The sequence below is a fragment of the Rana temporaria genome, chromosome 10 (assembly GCF_905171775.1).
Source record: "Rana temporaria chromosome 10, aRanTem1.1, whole genome shotgun sequence".
In the NCBI taxonomy this organism is placed as follows: domain Eukaryota; kingdom Metazoa; phylum Chordata; class Amphibia; order Anura; family Ranidae; genus Rana; species Rana temporaria.
In genome coordinates this window covers 70,172,935-70,191,384 of record NC_053498.1, presented here as the reverse complement: position 1 = coordinate 70,191,384, position 18,450 = coordinate 70,172,935, and the positions used below count along the sequence as shown (strand labels likewise).

General features: G+C 41.3%; 1 protein-coding gene across 5 annotated transcripts in view; it reads left to right on the top strand.

The window, feature by feature from the left end:
* The window catches only part of ALG9 (ALG9 alpha-1,2-mannosyltransferase), a 227,939-nt gene that overhangs the window by 18,781 nt on the left and 190,708 nt on the right, over nt 1–18,450 (top strand). For all 5 annotated transcript variants that reach the window (XM_040325408.1, XM_040325407.1, XM_040325404.1 and 2 more), the window contains exons 4-6: nt 1,375–1,445; nt 4,174–4,262; nt 15,813–15,948. In XM_040325408.1, coding sequence (XP_040181342.1) covers nt 1,375–1,445; nt 4,174–4,262; nt 15,813–15,948 — 296 coding nt within the window. The remainder of the gene's footprint in view (nt 1–1,374; nt 1,446–4,173; nt 4,263–15,812; nt 15,949–18,450) is intronic.

Below are 18,450 nucleotides of genomic sequence, written 5' to 3'. Positions count from 1 at the left end.
ACTGTAATATCCACATCATCATCCCCCCCACTGTAATATCCACATCATCACCCCCCCCCCACTGTAATATCCACATCATCACCCCCCCCCCCACTGTAATATCCACATCATCATCCCCCCCACTGTAATATCCACATCATCATCCCCCCCACTGTAATATCCACATCATTCCCCATTGTAATACCTACATCACCCCCCCCCCCCCGTAATATCCACATCACCCCCACTGTAATATCCACATCATCATCACCCCCACTGTAATATCCACATCATCATCCCCCCCACTGTAATATCCACATCATCATCCCCCCCCACTGTAATATCCACATCATCATCCCCCCCCACTGTAATATCCACATCATTCCCCATTGTAATACCTACATCACCCCCCCCCCCCCCCCCGTAATATCCACATCATCATCCCCCCCCCCCCCGTAATATCCACATCATCCCCCCCCACTGTAATATCCACATCATCACCCCCCCCCCCACTGTAATATCCACATCACCCCCCCCCCCACTGTAATATCCACATCATCCACATCCCCCCCCCACTGTAATATCCACATCCCCCCCACTGTAATATCCACATCCCCCCACTGTAAACCCTAGATTGCAGATTTTTTACCATAGTGATGGGAATTGTACTGTAAATCCTACTCACTGATTGGCTTATGCAGCTGTAAAACTGATAACCGGAAAGCTGCTGTAAACTTGCTAAATGTTTTGTAAATGCTCAGTAAATCTATTTCTCCTCAGAATTGTCTTTAAAGGCTAAACTTAAAACTGTCGTTTCCGCCTAAAAATTCACACAATGGACTCTACAATAGAAGACGGAATACATATCTCTCAGGCACATGGCGAGTCCAAACTCCACTGCGCTCAATTGTTATGGCCTCTAGCAAGTTCTTTTTCATTTGTTACACATGTGGGTGTGTTAAAGTTTAGTCCAGTGGTTCCTCCTGCAGGCTATGACATCACTACTCTCTGTCCTGGAGAAACATTGTAACTCATGGGAGAAACCATTGCATGTAGTGGGGCCTCCCAGAGGAGAGGTAAGCAGTCAGTCTTCTATTACATGGAACAATTCTTTGCATTTATTGTTTTGTGACAAACTCGAGACGGATAGATGGTGACGCATAATTTTCCGTTATTAAAGTAATGCTGGTGGATTGAAATTGTTAAAATCATTACCCATAATTTAGTTCAGTCTGTAATATGTTTTGCTAATGGATTTAACTTGGGAAATATCATTACAATCTAGAATGACTTTTTCTGAAACGGCCACATTTTTTATAACATTGTTTTGGATTTTTATACTTGTGCAGTAGGCTGTATGATGCATTTTATTTATTCTGTTATTTCTTCCAACAGGTTCTCGTGTTTTACTTCATACGATGTTTCTTGGCTTTTATTAGTTGTGTGTGTGAACTTTATTTCTACAAGTAAGTGTCCCATATTACATTTACTCCCAGGTCAAAAAGTTTAACATTTTTGTAACAATAAAAGAAATACTGAAAACTGTACTATTTCACGTTCATATATACATTCTGTACCTACAGGCCAGGACAAAGCTTCCTCGGAATCTAGAATTCAGCTCTCAAAATGACCAAGCCAGCAATAATTAGCTAGCTTTGATCTACCGTATTTATCTTGCTATAACGCACCCCTGCGTATAGCGCGCACCCCCGAACTTGAAGGAAAATTCCTGGGAAAAAAAATAAATACTTAGTTTGGATGCCCCTCGTCGGTGTCCTGCCCGTCGTCCATCGGCGGCCTCGTCCGGTCCGGCGTCCTTCTGCGGCCATCGTGGTGTCCTCCCTGCTCGATCTCCGCTTCCCGCGCTGTGTTTGAACCACTGCGCCGACATATACAGAGCGCAGTACACTCGGGTATAGTCGGGCAGGCTCGGCTCCTCTCGCGTAAAGGACGTACAGGACTTGACAGCGAGAGGAGCCGAGCCTGCCCGACTATACCCGAGTGTACTGCGCTCGGTATATGGCGGCGCAGTGGTTCAAACACAGCGCAGGAAGAGTATATCGGAGTGATTTTCAGGGCAAAAAAGTGCGCGATATACGCCGATAAATACGGTATATTATATTTTATTTATTACAGGTACTTGTATAACGCCATCAATTTACACAGCGCATTAAATATATATATTGTACATTCATATCAGTCCCTGCCCTCAAGGAGCTTACAATCTATGGTCCCTAACTCGCATTCATACACTACAGTTAATTTATGCAGGACACAGTTAACCTACCAGCATGTCTTTGGAGTATGGTAGGAAACTGGATTACCCTGAGGAAACCCACACAGGGAAAATCAGCAAATTCCAGGCAGGTAGTGCCCGTGGTTAGGATTCAAACCAATGACCCAAGTGCTGCTAGGCAGAATTATAAAGTTCTCTGCCTTCATGCTTCACAGCAACTATAACTGGACATTGATGCCACAATGTTTAATGATTACCTATATTTTTTACAGTAGCTGGGCATAGTGGTGTTCATTAGTAAAATCACCTTGCAGATTTACTCGCCAGATTAGTGACTGGTATGCATTGCTAGGAAGTGGATCCCAGCAACCCCTCCACTCTGTGTCCTTATGATTTATGTTAACCCTCTTGGTAGATGCCAAAGGACTGAGTGGCACTCAAAACTCCACCACTTTTCCCTTCTGAAGGTAAGACAGGTGCCGGCTTGAAAGGCCTTTCTCCGTTAAGTATGTGTCTGTAATGTCCCACAGAGGCTGCACACATGACGCCATGCCACATAAGTTTTATTGAGCCAGTACTGACATGCTGAAGGTCCCTACCTAAAATCACGTCTCTTTGATGCTTTTCACCCTGATTGGACTTTTTTTTTTTTTATAGAGAACCATGAAGCCCATTTGGGATGAAATACTGTACATCAGAATGGTGTGGCTTTAGGTACAGACCTTCAGCATTTGCAAAATCGGAATCAAATAATTATTTTCTTGAATATGGAATTTTGTGGTAATACACTAAAGCTGGATACACACTATACAATTTTCTGTAGATTTTTTTTTTTTTCTTTTCAGATTTACCAAAACCATATAATATGAGGTCAGATCTTAAGAGTTTCAATTTGTATGCAATCGGGCACTACATGGTTTCGGTAAATCCAAAGGAAATCTGACAGCAAAAGTTGTATAGTGTGTATGGGGTCTAAAGCCTGGTACACACGATCGGATTTTCTGCGGACAAATCGCAGGACTTGATCTTGCGTTGGCCATGAACTTGTCTTGCAAAGATTTGTCGGACAACAAACACGAAACTACGTGGTTTTTCAGGTGTTTAGCGCCACCCTTTGGGCAACTTCTGCTAATGTTGTGTTATGGTTAGCATTGCTTTTGAGTAAGGATGAGCTCTGGCGTGTTCGCATAGAACACGTGCAGAGCCCGCCAGGAAGTGTGCACGGCGCTGCGCTAATCACAGCCAGGGAGACATTTCCCGATCCCTGCAGCCGAGCATCGGGACAATGTCTCCCTGGCTGTGATTAGTACAGCGCCGTGCACACTTCCTGGCGGGCTCTGCACGTGTTCTATGCGATCACGCCAGAGCTCATCCTTACTTCTGAGCAAGCGTGATTGTACTTTGGAGTTTTGTCCAATGGACTTCTGAACACACGATCGGATAATTCGACAACACACATTTGTTGTCGGAAAATTTTAAAGCATGCTATCCCACATTTCTTGGTGGAAAATCTGACAAAAATTGTCCGATGGAGCATACAAACGGTCATTTTCTGACAACAGTCTGCCATTACACAATTCCCCTCGGAAAATCTGATGGTGTTTACAAGGCTTTAGAGTGGACTGAAGAGTTGGTTGTACATCTTTGACACTGGCAAATTACTAGAGCAGAATAAGCAAGACAACTGATCTTTTCGCATTTATGTTGCTAAAATCCTGTTCTATATAATTACACGAGTGAAGTTTTTGTAAACTTTACCTTTCCAGGCGGTTTTATAAAACTTAGTGTGATTGCTCACTACTGGTGAAGTTGTGTTTAACATATCAAATTTTACTATATGCCCAGAAATATAAAGCATTCTCAGAAAGTGTATGAAAACCTTGATTGTGTTACATTTTCTATCCCATCTGTTTTGAAATATGCAATAAGAGCTAATGTATTTTTTTTTTTTTTTCTAGAGCTGTATGTAAAAAGTTTGGGCTCCATGTTGGGCGAATCATGTTGGCTTTCCTAGTCCTCAGCACAGGAATGTTTTCTGCATCTGCTGGTAAGTGTAATGTAATTAGAGGACTGCATCTATTCACTGTAGGGCAGTGAGCAGATTAAGGGTGCTCCGTTCAGTTATAACCAGAAAAAGGGAATGCCAGTTCTCTAATGCCGCGTACACACAATCGGTTTGTCTGAAAACGGTCTGATGGACCGTTTTCATCAGACTAAACCGATCGTGTGTGGGCCCCATCGGTTTTAAACTTGTTTTAAAATTATCTGATGGATAAAAAACCTATAGAAAAAAACGATCGTCTGTAGGCACGTCCATCGATTAAAAATCCACGCATGCTCAGAATCAAGTCGATGCATGCTTGGAAGCATTGAACTTGATTTTTTTTTTCAGCACGACGTTGTGTTTTACGTCACCGCGTTCTGACACAATCGGTTTTTTAACTGATGGTGTGTAGGCACGACTGATCATCAGTCAGCTTCATCGGATAACTGATGGAAAAATCCATCAGACCGTTTTCATCGAATGGACCGATCGTGTGTACAGGGCATAAGGATTATAGGATGGCTTATGGTAGTGTGAGTGGCACAGATTACTGTGGTGGGGCATAAGAATGAGGTTTTGGGGGCGTGGCCTGGACGTCGATGGCGCTGGACGTGTTCTGAGGGAGCTCTGCCTGTCCTAAACGAATCGATAGCCATCCGGTACCGAATCAGGATTCTATTTGCCCCAAACTTAGAATCCGGTACCCGGGACTCTCCATAGGCCGCATCTTTCCTTTTTGGGAGATCTGGATGATTCGCCAGCTCACTGGTACATGAAGAGGCCTGATCCCTCATAGGATCACAGCGGCCATTTTGAGGCCTACAAAGCCTCGGACATCACCGAGCTCAATTTTGGACGGATCGGCGGAGCGGTAAAAAAAAAGAAGAGGAAGAAAGGGAGAAGGGAAACAAGAAAGAACCCCTATCCACGTTATACCGGGCTGCCTGACTCATAGAGCGGGCGCCACTGGGAGAATACCCGTTCTTCAGCGGAAGAGCTACCCGCTATAGTGACGGACACCGAGGCCTTTTACCTCACGGGTGCACAATCACCATAATATGGCCTAAGTAGACACGGTCGGGTGGAATAGGGATTGCTGACGATCCGATCGTAGTGAAACCCTTACCTGATGCCCTCCACTCTGCGGGTGATATCCGGATCACACACCCCATCTTGAAACTGGAGGAAGGACTCGTTTGCATAGTAGGAGGCCCTATGACGCAGATGGTATTACTGATGCTGAGGTAACGTTGCCATCTTGTGGCCTACCAGTATACCGACACAGGACACTCAAAGTGAGGTAGATATTGCAGCAATTGAAAATTTTCCCTCATTAAATCTGCATATAAAAGACTAGCCTTCAGAATAAGGTAACCCTGAGCCATATATAGGTCATTAATATACTATCTACAACACCGTGGATGTGGGAGACTAATATTCAAACATATTGTTCTAAGGCTAGCAGAGACCTTGATTTTTTCCAGATAAATAGGAGATTCACTGACATACAACGGAATTCTACAAGGATTCATACTAATAATATTAACAGAGGTATAGGTATACACAGTGATCCTTACACCCTGTGGGGTGTCAAATTATCACCTCAGAACTGGATGAAATACCTTGGAAAACATTTATCTTTTCTATAAACTGAGGATTATCCTATGATTATCCCTACTATGGGAATTTACTGAGGTGTTTCAACGCACCGTCTGATGTTAGTCGACATGAGCTGCAATTCTATATGCTAACATGAAACCTGCATGATATGTAATTTGAGGCGTTTTTATGAAGCTGGTCTTTTTACAATACTTGCTATAAAGGCTCGAAACTGGGTTTGGACTGATCACATAATTAACGCCCATTGACTGATGATAGTTATAGGTCTACTACACCTATAGGAGCTGATATTGGAGTGAACTGTAGATTCTAAACTATAAAGCAACTTTACTCATACTGATACGGTTTCTTTACAGCGCTTCTCATATATGAAGGGGAAACAGGTTAAAAAAAAATAAGAACTCAATTATCAAAGAGTGTCTCCTTGATATGGACACCCCTCCTATTACAGGTCCTCAGGTGTCTATGGTGGAACCTCAGTTAACAGAACAGTTCTCGTCTCATGTGCCGCCCTCCTCATCATCTCCTTTATTAGGTTCATCTACAACTACAGCCTTATTTTCATCTGTAGTTCGGGAGGGCATAATACCCGCAATGGCAGAACATGGGATTTCTGTGGTGCCTCCCTCACATGACCCTGTACAAGTGACTGCTAATACTGAAAATGCTCCAGAAGTTTCTTTCAATGTTGCTGATCTCTATAATAGGATCTCTGAAATGATGGAAAGGGGTCTAGCTCTTACGGCTGAGAAAATTACTAAAGATATTAGGGCAGACTTCCAATGTCTTGGCAACAGGATTGACTCGGTGGAACATAAATTGGACACTAACGTTTCGAAAACTGAACAACATGATGACCATATCCACTTCCTACAAGAACAACTAGAGGCCGCTCGGGCTAAAATTGATGATTTGGAAAACGGGTCAAGAAGAGAAAACTTTAGGGTTAGGGGTCTACCTGAGTCCATTATGGACGTTCATTCAGCAATACGAGACATTATGAAAATCCTCCTTCCATCTATGCCTGATATAAAATTAGAAATTGATAGGGCTCATAGATCATTAGGCCCACTAAGAAAAGATGGCTTACCCAGGGATGTGGTGGTCAAGCCTCATTTTTTCTCTACCAAGGAGGACATTATGAAACGGTCCAGACAACAGGAGAATCTTCAATACCAAGGTAATACCATACAAATATTCTCTGACATTTCTCCATATACCATTCAGAAAAGAAGAGCAATGAAACCGTTATTGTCTGCCCTCATCAACAAAAACATCAAATATAAATGGGCTTTCCCCTTCGCCTTAAAATTCAATTATAATGGTAGGAACCATGTGATCCATAGTTTCCAAGAGGGTGAAAGACTTCTGTTTGATCTGAAAATTATTTCTCTTGAACCTGCTATGGACACTACTCCACCTCCAGTTCAATCTACCAAGAGAAACACTCCTACTAGTCCGACTCAGAATCCATGGAACAAGGTCAAATACAGGAAAATTGGAGGTGACCAAACACCCTGAATATTGAATAGACTTACTCAGGACGTATTTCTTATTCTTTAATTCAGATGAATTTTATCCCGGATTCTTTTTTTAAAAAAAAGGGAAGACTCCGGGATTACATATCTAGTTTAATGCCGTTTTTATTTAGATTTTTCTCCTTTTTTGGTCATCCTATGATTCAAATGCCTTTTTTCTAAAATTTGTTTTAAGGTGTTATGTTTAATTTGTCGGCAACTGACGACGGTGAGGTATTGAACCTCAACTTACCTCTTGTGTCGACACTTTGTCGACCCAATGGGTAAGAATATAGTCCTTTTCTGGGACTATGCAAAAATTTCTTGTTTGAATGAGGGAAGGAGAATCAATCTCTTCCCCCATTCTGGGTCACGAATTGACCTTGCACGATCTAATAGTTTATTGTGCTATATGTTTTTTTATTTTTTTCTTATTATCTCTCCTTTTCATTTCTTTTTCTTTCTTCTTCTTACTCTCTTCGTTTCTTCAGCCTGCCTGCCATTGTTCGTATTTGCGAGACTATTGATGATATCTGTACGGTCCTGCATGTTCATAGATGTCGACAAGACTTATGGCTGGATCGAATGATGTATCTAAACCCCTTAGTGTTGTTACTCACAACACTCAGGGGTTGAATTCTCCTGTTAAGAGGCGCAAAGCTTTTCAAGTATACAAATCTCTCCGTGTAGATGTGGTTTTCCTTCAAGAAACCCACTTTCCTAAACGATACAACCCTTTTTTTATGCATGCCCACTTTCCATTGTTTTACCTAGCTAAAGCAGAAAACAAAACTAAGGGTGTGGCCATTTTGTTTTCTAGGTATTGTAACTTTAACCTGACTAAAGAATTTGGAGATCCGGAAGGTAGGTTTCTATTGTTACAAGGTACCCTTGATGGCAGACTATACACATTTATTTCTTATTATGCTCCTAACAGAGGTCAGAAAAAGTTTTTCTCTCAGATGCTTGACACCCTCCGACCATTTATGGAGGGGATCATTCTTATGGGTGGAGACTCTAATCTAGCTTTTGACACGGGATTGGATAAGTCCAAACCTTCTGTCAATGGAATCGTCAGACCGACTAAACTTAGTCTACAAGTAGCACGCATTCTACATCAGTCTAGATTAACTGACATCTGGAGGGAGTTGAACCCCAAAATTAAGGACTATACTCACTATTCTAACCCTCACCATTCTTATTCGCGTATAGATCATATATTAATCTCTAACCATCACGTCCCAGCTGCCATTAAGTCTCACATAGTTGATGTTTCTTGGTCAGATCACTCGATGGTTCTATTGTCACTGAGGAGAGAGGACACTTCTCCTAAAGTGTCTCATTGGACACTAAATAAGTCTATTTTGAAGGACCCTGCCCTAATGAAGGATATTGAGCAATCTCTTCTAGAATACTTTAAGCATAATGATACAGGAGATGTGTCCCCTGAAACTCTGTGGGCTGCCCACAAGGCTTCTATCAGAGGCAAAATTATACAAGTGGCCGCTGGCCTCAAGAAACAAAGAAACATAGACATAAGGAAGCTGGAAAACAACTATATAGAGCTCCGTAAAAAACATAAATCTGATCCTCTTAACTTTCCTACTCAGGCACTTGATGCAGCTAGATCAGCCCTAAACTTGGTACTTACCACTAAAGCTGGGGAAGATATGAAATGGACTGGAGCTAATTTCTATAAATTTAAAGATAAAATAGGCCCGATGCTAGCTCATAAACTCTCTCCCAGATTTCAATCACGATCTCTCCCTAAAATAAGGATGACTGATGGTTCTCTTACCCTGAATCCTAGGAAGATAATGGAGGCCTTTCATGATTTTTTTTCTAAGCTTTATGCATCCACTGACGATTCTTCTTCAGAGGGAATGGATGATTTTCTAGACAATTTGAATCTACCTCAATTGACTGAAATACATAGAGAAATGATGGAGTCTCCCATATCAGCTGAAGAAGTATTGTTAGTAATTAAAAACCTGAAATTAGATAAAGCCCCGGGCCCTGATGGGTTTTCAAGTGCTTATTATAAAACATATTCGAGCATTTTAACACCCTACATGGTTAAATTTTTCAATCACATGACCGGTGGAGTTCCCATAGACAGGCAACTTAATTTAGCTTATATTTCGGTTATCCCAAAGCCAGAAAAAGACCATAGCCTGGTGGAAAACTATAGACCTATATCCCTCATTAACAACGATCTTAAGATACTCACTAAGGTAATGGCCAATAGAATGTCCTCTTTCATTGGCCAGTATGTTAGTAAAGATCAAGTAGGCTTCATAGCTGGAAGGCAAGGTCCTGATCAGGTTAGGAGGGCTGTGGATCTGATCTCTATTTTGAACTCGGGTTGGACTGGTGATACTAATCAAAGGGGAATGCTTCTTTCTATTGATCTACAGAAAGCATTTGACTCAGTATCATGGCCATTCATGTTAGAAGTGATGAAACGTTGGGGGTTTGGCACGAAATTTCTTGGAGTCTTATCTGCACTTTACTCTCACCCTAAAGCTAATATACGCTTTCAGGGTATTTTTTCGGAACCTATTGAGATTCATAGGGGTACTAGGCAGGGTTGTCCTCTGTCTCCCCTGGTGTTTGCAATAGTTATGGAATCCTTGGCTATAGCTATTCGTGAAAACACAAACATCAGGGGAGTAAGATGAGCCAAAATGGAGCATAAATGTGCCTTGTTTGCAGATGACCTTTTACTGTTTTTGACCGCTCCAGTTACATCCCTACCGGAATTATATTCTCTTTTAGACAAATTTTCTATGGTTTCAGGTCTAACTGTAAATATGGCCAAGTCTAGGGCCCTCAATGTTTCTCTCTCTGAATCCACAGTTTCTCTACTGAAGGAAAATTATGGATTCAAATGGGACACCTCTTATATCAAATACCTAGGTATATATTTGACCCCCAACATCCAAAACTTGTATTTGGCCAATTATCCACCTATGTATAGAAAACTTGAGAAAGATTTGAGAGATTGGGGGACTCAGAATATAGGTTGGATTGGTAGAATTAACTCGGTTAAGATGACTCTTCTCCCTAGGCTTTTGTATCTTTTTAGATCATTACCCATACCGATAATTAAAAGTCATCTAAAATCCTTTCAAGGAAAGATTATCAAGTTTATTTGGAACAATAAGGGTCCACGCCTTCCATCTCGCACTCTCTATAACTTACCTGAACAGGGGGGTCTGGGGGTACCCAACTTATTATGGTACTATCAATCAGCAAGATTGGCACAGTTATCGGAAACTTTTCTTAAACATGAACGCCCTGACTGGTTAGATATAGAAGAGCAGGCGACCCCGAATCTAACGATAGAGGAGTTAATGTGGAGTCCTACCAAGAATAGGCCTTCTATTTTATCTCCGACTCTTTCTCAAACTTTTGTTTTATGGGATTCACTTAAAAACAATCCCTCTCTAATTTCTAAAGGCAGACCTTTATCGAGTGTTTTTCTAGACCCACTCTTTATTTCTAAAATTGAAGTAGATTCGTTCAAATGGTGGCATGACAAAGGGTTGTATCGTATAGGCCGTTTTTTTTCGCGCTCGGGTCCACTTCCTGAACAACACTTCATTGACAAGCTAGGTCTTCCTGTCTCAGAAAAATTAAGATTTTCTCAACTACATGACTATGCACAAAGCCTATGGGATAGTGGCTCGATATCTGGACTATTGACACCTTATGAAAGTAATTGTGATCAGGGTTTAATCAGGAAGGGGAATATTTCAATCATATATCAATCGCTTGCTAATAACTGCACCAAATTACCTCATATGCTGGCCTGGGAAAGGGAACTTAATAACAACTGGGATTTATCTGACTGGTGCAGTAATTATACTAGATCCATTAAAGGATATGTGAATATATCCCTTGTAGAGGCTAATGTAAAAATTTATACTAGGTGGTATTTAGTTCCCGTTAAACTGGCTTCCATGTATCCGTCAACTTCGCCCCTTTGCTTCAGAGGTTGTCAGGGATTGGGGTCTATGGTACATATATGGTGGGAATGTCCCAAAATACGTGGATACTGGAATAAGGTGTTCAACATAATAAGACGTGTCACAGGCTGTAATTTGCATCAATCCCCCACTATCGCTTTACTTCACGGGATGTTACCCCAAACCTCCAAGGTTACTAGAAAACTCATCCTATACATTCTGACAGGTGCCAGGATCACAATTGCAGCTGCGTGGAAAAAATCTACTGTCTCCATCCGGTATATGAAACAAAAGGTTACATGGATTATGGAACAAGAAAAGAGGGTCTGTTCCATGTTGGATATGTCTACTCTTTTCCATGAAATATGGGAACCGTGGATGAAATTTATGGGAATATCTTTTATCCCATAAAGGCTGTGGTGATATTTATATCCATAAGACGATGTTGTTCGTTGGCAGGCTGCCATCTTTTTCCTTTTACTTTCCCCTGATCTTCTTTTTATTTTTCTTTTCTTCTCTTTTTCTCTTTTCATTGATTGTTATTTGATTTGATAATTTTGTTTTTTACACGAGGATAACATCCTTGTTATTTCTCACTCTCAGAGTGTTATGTTTAGAAAAAAAAAAAAAGATATATATAAACATTTGTATTAGCCTATGTTTGAGTTATCTAAAGATTCCACCAAATTTTTGGGGATGTTAGGTATGTTAAGGGTATTGAAAATATATATTTACAGTTACTGGTGGGTATTGGTGATAGTTATTGGAGGGAGGAAAGGGGGATTTAAAGGTTTGCTTAACCTCTTGGACACAGACTGTTCCCAGTGGGGGTGTCAGAGAGGTCTTTGTTATATACAGAAATCCTGCCCTTTGTTCGTTCCATGAAATTAGACCCAGTACACACATGGGGTTTTTTTTTTTTTATTGTGTGACAACAATAAGTCTAAGGAATTATATAATATATGGAAATATCCTTTTATTTATTTAATTATAAATTATTGGTTATACCTAGCTTTTCTTTTTAACTATTACAATCTGTTATACTCTCACCGTATGGTGATAGCATATGATATGGCTGTATATGATAGTCAGTTTCTATGACAAGAACATCTTCTATGTAAAGCAATGCATTGGATTTATTATTTACTGTGTATTACTAAATTGTATACTGCTGTTTTAGTACAAATGTATGTACTTTTATTGAAAATAAACATAAATTTGAATGAAAAAAAAAAAAGAATGAGGTTTTGTAAGCAGAACCTTTAGTTCCACTTTTTCCCCAGAACACAATCCTACTTTAGGTTTGCTATAAACAAGAAGTTCTTATAACTGGTTTAATTGGTGTTGTCACTCTGGTACATAATAAAACAGTCAATGCTTGAAGTGAAAACCATACAGGTGATACTCGAAAAATTTTAATATTGTGCAAAAGTTCATTTATTTCACTAATGCAACTTAGAAGGTGAAACTAATATATGAGATAGACTCATTACATCAGTGGTCTCAAAGTACCGGCCCGCGGGCCATTTGCGGCCCGCGGACCAGTTATAAATGGCCCGCAGGCAGGGTGGAAGTGGGGGGAGCAAAGAGTAAAAAAAAAAAAAAATTTTTTTTTTTTGTGAGCTGGTGCTATCTGGTGGTGAGCCGTTGGTATTACAAGTTATTACCACCAGATGTGAGCTGGCGCCATCTGGTGGTGGCCGTTGGTATTACAAGTTAAGCATTACAAGTTAAACAGCAATTCTAATGTCATTTTACACTATTTTCACTGCCATCTTCTTCCCTCTAATTAGAACCCCCAAACATTATATATATTTTTTATCCTAACACCCTAGAGAATAAAATGGCGATCGTTGCAATACTTTCTGTTATGCCGTATTTGTGCAGCGGTCTTACAAGCGCACTTTTTTGGGAAAAAATTACACTTTTTTTTCATTAAAAAATAAGACAACAGTAAAGTTATCCCCATTTTTTTTAATATTATGAAAGATAATGTTACGCAGAGTAAAATCATACCCATCATGTCACGCTTCAAAATTGCGTCCGCTTGTGGAATGCCGACAAACTTTTTTACCCTTTAAAATCTTCATAGGTGACGTTTAAAAAAATCTACAGGTTGCATGTTTTAAGTTACAGAGGAGGTCTAGTGCTAGAATTATTGCTCTCGCTCTACCAATCGCAGCGATACCTCACATGTGTGGTTTGAACACCGTTTACATATGCGGGCGCTGCTCGCGTATGTGTTCGCTTCTGCGCGCAAGCCCGTCGGGACGGGGTGCGTTTTCTGGCTCCTAACTTTTTTAGCTGGCTCCTAGATTCCAAGCAAATTTGTCAAACCCTGACTTACACCAGTGCTGGGGGTTAATAATGTGTTCGCTGACACCAGTACTGTTGTTTTTGAAGTTTGAAAGTTTTCATGCGGCCCCCCATGGCATATGAAAACTTGTCTTGTGGCCCTCAGGTAATTTGAGTTTGAGACCCCTGCATTACATGCAAAGCAAGATAGTTCAAGCCGTGATTTGTCATAATTGTGATGATTATGGCTTGCAGCTCATGAAAACCCCAAATCCACAATCTCAGAAAATTAGAATATTACATGCAATCAATAAAACAAGGATTGTACATAGAACAATATCGGACCTCTTGTAAAGTATAAGCATGCATATGTACTTGGTTTGGCCCCCTTTTGCAGCAATTACTGCCTCAATGCGGTGTGGCATGGAAGCTATCAGCCTGTGGCAGTGCTGAGGTGTTATGGAAGATCAGGATGCTTCAATATCGGCCTTCAGCTCTTCTGCATTGTTCGGTTTCATGTCTCTCGTCTTTCTCTTGGCAATGCACCATAGATTCTCTATGGGGCTCAGGTCAGGCGAGTTTGCTGGCCAATCGAGCACAGTAATCCCACGGTCATTATACCAGGTTTTGGTGCTTTTGGCAGTGTGGGCAGGTGCCAAGTCCTACTGGAAAATGAAGTCAGCATCCCCATTGAGCTCGTCTGCGGAAGGAAGCATGAAGTGCTCCAAAATCTCCTGGTAGACGGCTGCGGTGACCCCGGACTTAATGAAGCACAGTGGACCAACACCAGCAGATGACATGGCTCCCCAAATAAACACAGACTGTGGAAACTTCACACTGGACTTCAAGCATCTTGCAGTGTGTGCCTCTCCATTCTTCCTCCATACTCTGGCTCCTTGGTTTCCAAATGAGATGCAACATTTTCTCTCATCAGAAAAGAGGACTTTGGACCACTGAGCAACAGACCAGGTCTGTTTTCTTTAGCCCATGTAAGACGCTTCTGACGTTGTTTGTTGTTCAGGAGTGGCTTGACAAGAGGAATATGGTATTTGAAGCCCATGTCCAGGATCCGTCTGTGTGTGGTGGTTCTTGATGCACTGACTCCAGCCTCAGTCCACTCCTTGTGAAAGTCCCCAACACTTTTCAATGGCCCTTTCCTGACAATTCTCTCCAGGCTGCGGTCATCCCTGCTGCTTGTGCACTTTTCCCTTCCACATAACTTTCTATTAATGTGCTTTGATATAGCACTTTGGGAACATCCAACTTCTTTTGCAATTACGTTTTTGAGGTTTTCCATTCTTATGGACGGTGTCAATGATGTTTTTTTGCACAACTGTCAGGTCAGCAGTCTTTCCCATGATTGTGATTCCTACTGAACCAGACTGAGAGACCATTTAAAGGCTCAGGAACCCTTTGCAGATGTTATGGCTTAATTAGCTGATTCGAGTGGGACACTGTGAGCCTAGAATGATGCACCTTTTCACAATATTCTAACTTTCTGAGATTGTGGATTCGGGGTTTTCATGAGCTGTAAGCCATAATCATCACAATTATGACAAATCACGGCTTGGACTATCTTGCTTTGCATGTAATGAGTCTATCTCATATATTCGTTTCACCTTTTAAGTTGCATTAGTGAAATAAATTAACTTTTGCACGATATTCAAATTTTTCGAGCATCACCTGTATATATTGATATACCCAAGTATATAGAGTTTTTTGCTCTCTGAAATGCATTAATATGTGACACACTGCCCTTTAGTCGTACACACTTTTTTTTTTGGTTTGTTTACACCTGTTACGTTAAACGGGCCCATTCATTTTCAACATATCAAAAACACACTTGACTGACTTTTTCCAGTGCACCAAAAGGCAACACATTTTCATTGCAATCATTGTGTGCAGTGGGGTGCCATTAAAAACAAATGGATACATAGTCCATAGTGTATACATTGCATGTTGTGCCAAGTGTAAGCATGGCCACTTTAGGTGAATGTTACACTGGGATTTTTTCTCCCATCTTTTTTAGTTGCTTATTCATACTTTTTGAATGCCTATTTCGCAGTAAGTAGAAGAATTTTGCTGTACTATATTTTCTTTGAGGTCAATTGTATCTATAAGTGTTAATATAAATGTTTTTTGTTTGGCAGCTTATCTTCCTAGTACGTTCTGTATGTATACTACTGTAATAGCCATGACCGGCTGGTATATGGAGAAGATCTCTGTGGCGGTACTCGGTGTGGCTGCTGGAGCTATCTGGGGCTGGCCATTTAGTGCTGTTCTTGGGTAAGAAGCAGATGAAACAAAATATGCTTCAAAGAAACACTTTTTATAAACATTTTAGAAAAAATCATATATGTCCTCAAAGGGAAACTCGCTATCTTTTTATGTATTAACACATCATCACCAATCTAGACCTCATGACCTCAAACCACCTAACAATCCCAGTATATTGCATTTGTGTGTTTCCATAAGTTTCTATCTCTCTCCCTTGATTACTATTATTTTATTTTTATAAATAACAAACATGTTATACTTACCTGCTTTGTGCAATGATTTTGAACAGAGCAGCCCCAATCCGCTTTTAGGGTCCCCCTCTAGTGGTCATGGCTACCCCCCCTGCCAAGTGCTCCTATAGCAAGCCTCTTGCTATGGGGGCACGCAAGCAGGATCACGCTCAAACAGTGCTCTGTGTGTCTAATTACACACACACACAGCATGGCTCGGCCCTTTCTCCTGCTCTCCTGTCATTGGGTTCTGGGTGTGATTGACAGCAGCAATAGTCAATGCTGCTGCTGTATGAGCTAGTGAGGGGAGAATGACCCAGGGGAGCTGCTGCTCTAGTGCACATTGTTGGATCAAGATGGGGCTCAAGTAAGTATAGGGAGGGGAGCTGAACACAGAAGGTTTTCTTTACCTTCATACATAGAATTTATTAAGGTAAAAACTTTGAGCCTTTAGAACCACTTTAGGCTGCATTCATACCTGGGCGTTTTGAATCGCCACAATTCTATTAATGATTTCAAAACGCTCTGGTAAAATGACAAGACAATGCGTGTTTCACGTGCCATTAATTTAAATGGTCCTTAAAAACGTGGTGCCACGACTGTCACATGATAAATCATGCTGAAAACACAGCAAACTACATCACGTGAAGCTTGTTGCCCAAAAGTAGCTCCTGAACTTGGCAACAAGCTAATCTAAATACGGCACCTTATCAGTCTACTGCTTCTTTCTCTGTCAAGTCAGTAGGATGGGGTGGGGTGTGGAGTAGATACCTTTTTATTCCTTCTAAGAGGCGTCATCCACCTGCCTGTGCTCTCTAGCAAGGCTATGCAAGTCTCAGACCTTAATGGAAATAAATACAAATTATTTAGCAGATAACGCAGCTCCTATATATGTATGTATTTAGGGCCAGATCCTCAAAAGGGATACGCCGGCGTATCTACTGATATGCCGTTGTATCTCTGTTTCTATCTTTGGAACTGATCCACAGAATCAGTTTCCAAAAGATAGGCAGAAGATCCGACATGTGTAAGGGACTTACACTGCCGGATCTTAGGATGCAGTACCGCATCCGCCGCTGGGGGCATTTCGAGTCGAAATGCCGCTTCGGGTATGCAAATTAGCACTTACGGAGATCCACAAAGCTTTTACGCTTCGTTTTTTCTTCGTAAGTATTAAGTTGCATGTGTAAAATTAGGGCTGCTTTTACAAAGTGTAAACTGTTTACACCTTGTAAAAGTAGACCCTTCTTACCCGCGACGCTGCGTTTTTTTTTTTTTTATTATTTTTTTAAAAAATTTTTTTTTCCCGACGCAACTTTTTTTACCCGGCGCGATTCACAAAACTCGGCGTAACATAAAACCGCGCTATGCACGTCGGGAAAATGATGTCGTGAGCATGCGCAGTACATCCGGCGCGGGAGCGCGCCTAATTTAAATGGAACTCGCCCCATGAAAATAGGAACGCCTTGCGCCGGACGGATTTAAGTTACACAGCCGAAAATTTCTAGGTAAGTGCTTTGTGGATCGGGCACTTAGGTAGAAATTTTGCGGCAGTGTAACTTAAATCAGAATATTTAAGTTACGTCGGCTCTTTGTGGATCTGGCCCTTAAAGCCTAAGTTTAGCTTAAAACAGAAAAATTGGCATAAGGGACATAACTTACATATAATTTGATGTGTCTCTTGTGTTGATTCTTTCTGGTTTAGGAGAAATCCCAGTCCCACCACCAGTTCAGCGGGGGGTTATTACACTAACGGGCTGTCGGAAGCTCATCAAGAGAGCTTGATTATGTCCAGCCATTCATAGAAGCTGTGCTACAACTTCTATAAATAGAGGGGGAAAGCTATCAATCATCCACCCCCCCCCCCCCATTTAGAGATCCTGGGCTAGATTCGGATAGGTTAGCGGATCTCAATTACGATATAAATTACGATGTAAATTTGCGGCGGCGTATCGTAAATCCCCCAGCGGAATTCAAATTTCGCGGGTAGGGGGCGTGTAAAATTTAAATCGGGCGTGTCCCCGCGCCGAACGTACTGTGCATGCGGCGTCCGTAAAATTTCCCAGAGTGCATTGCTCTAAATGACGTCGCTAGGACATCATTGCTTTTCGACGTGAACGTAAATTACGTCCATCCGTATTCGCGAACGACTTGCGCAAACGACGTAAAAAAATAAAAAATTTGACCCGGGGACGACGGCCATACTTAACATAGGATACGCCGCATATAGCAGGGGTAACTTTACGCCGGAAAAAGCCGAACGCAAACAACGTAAAAAAAA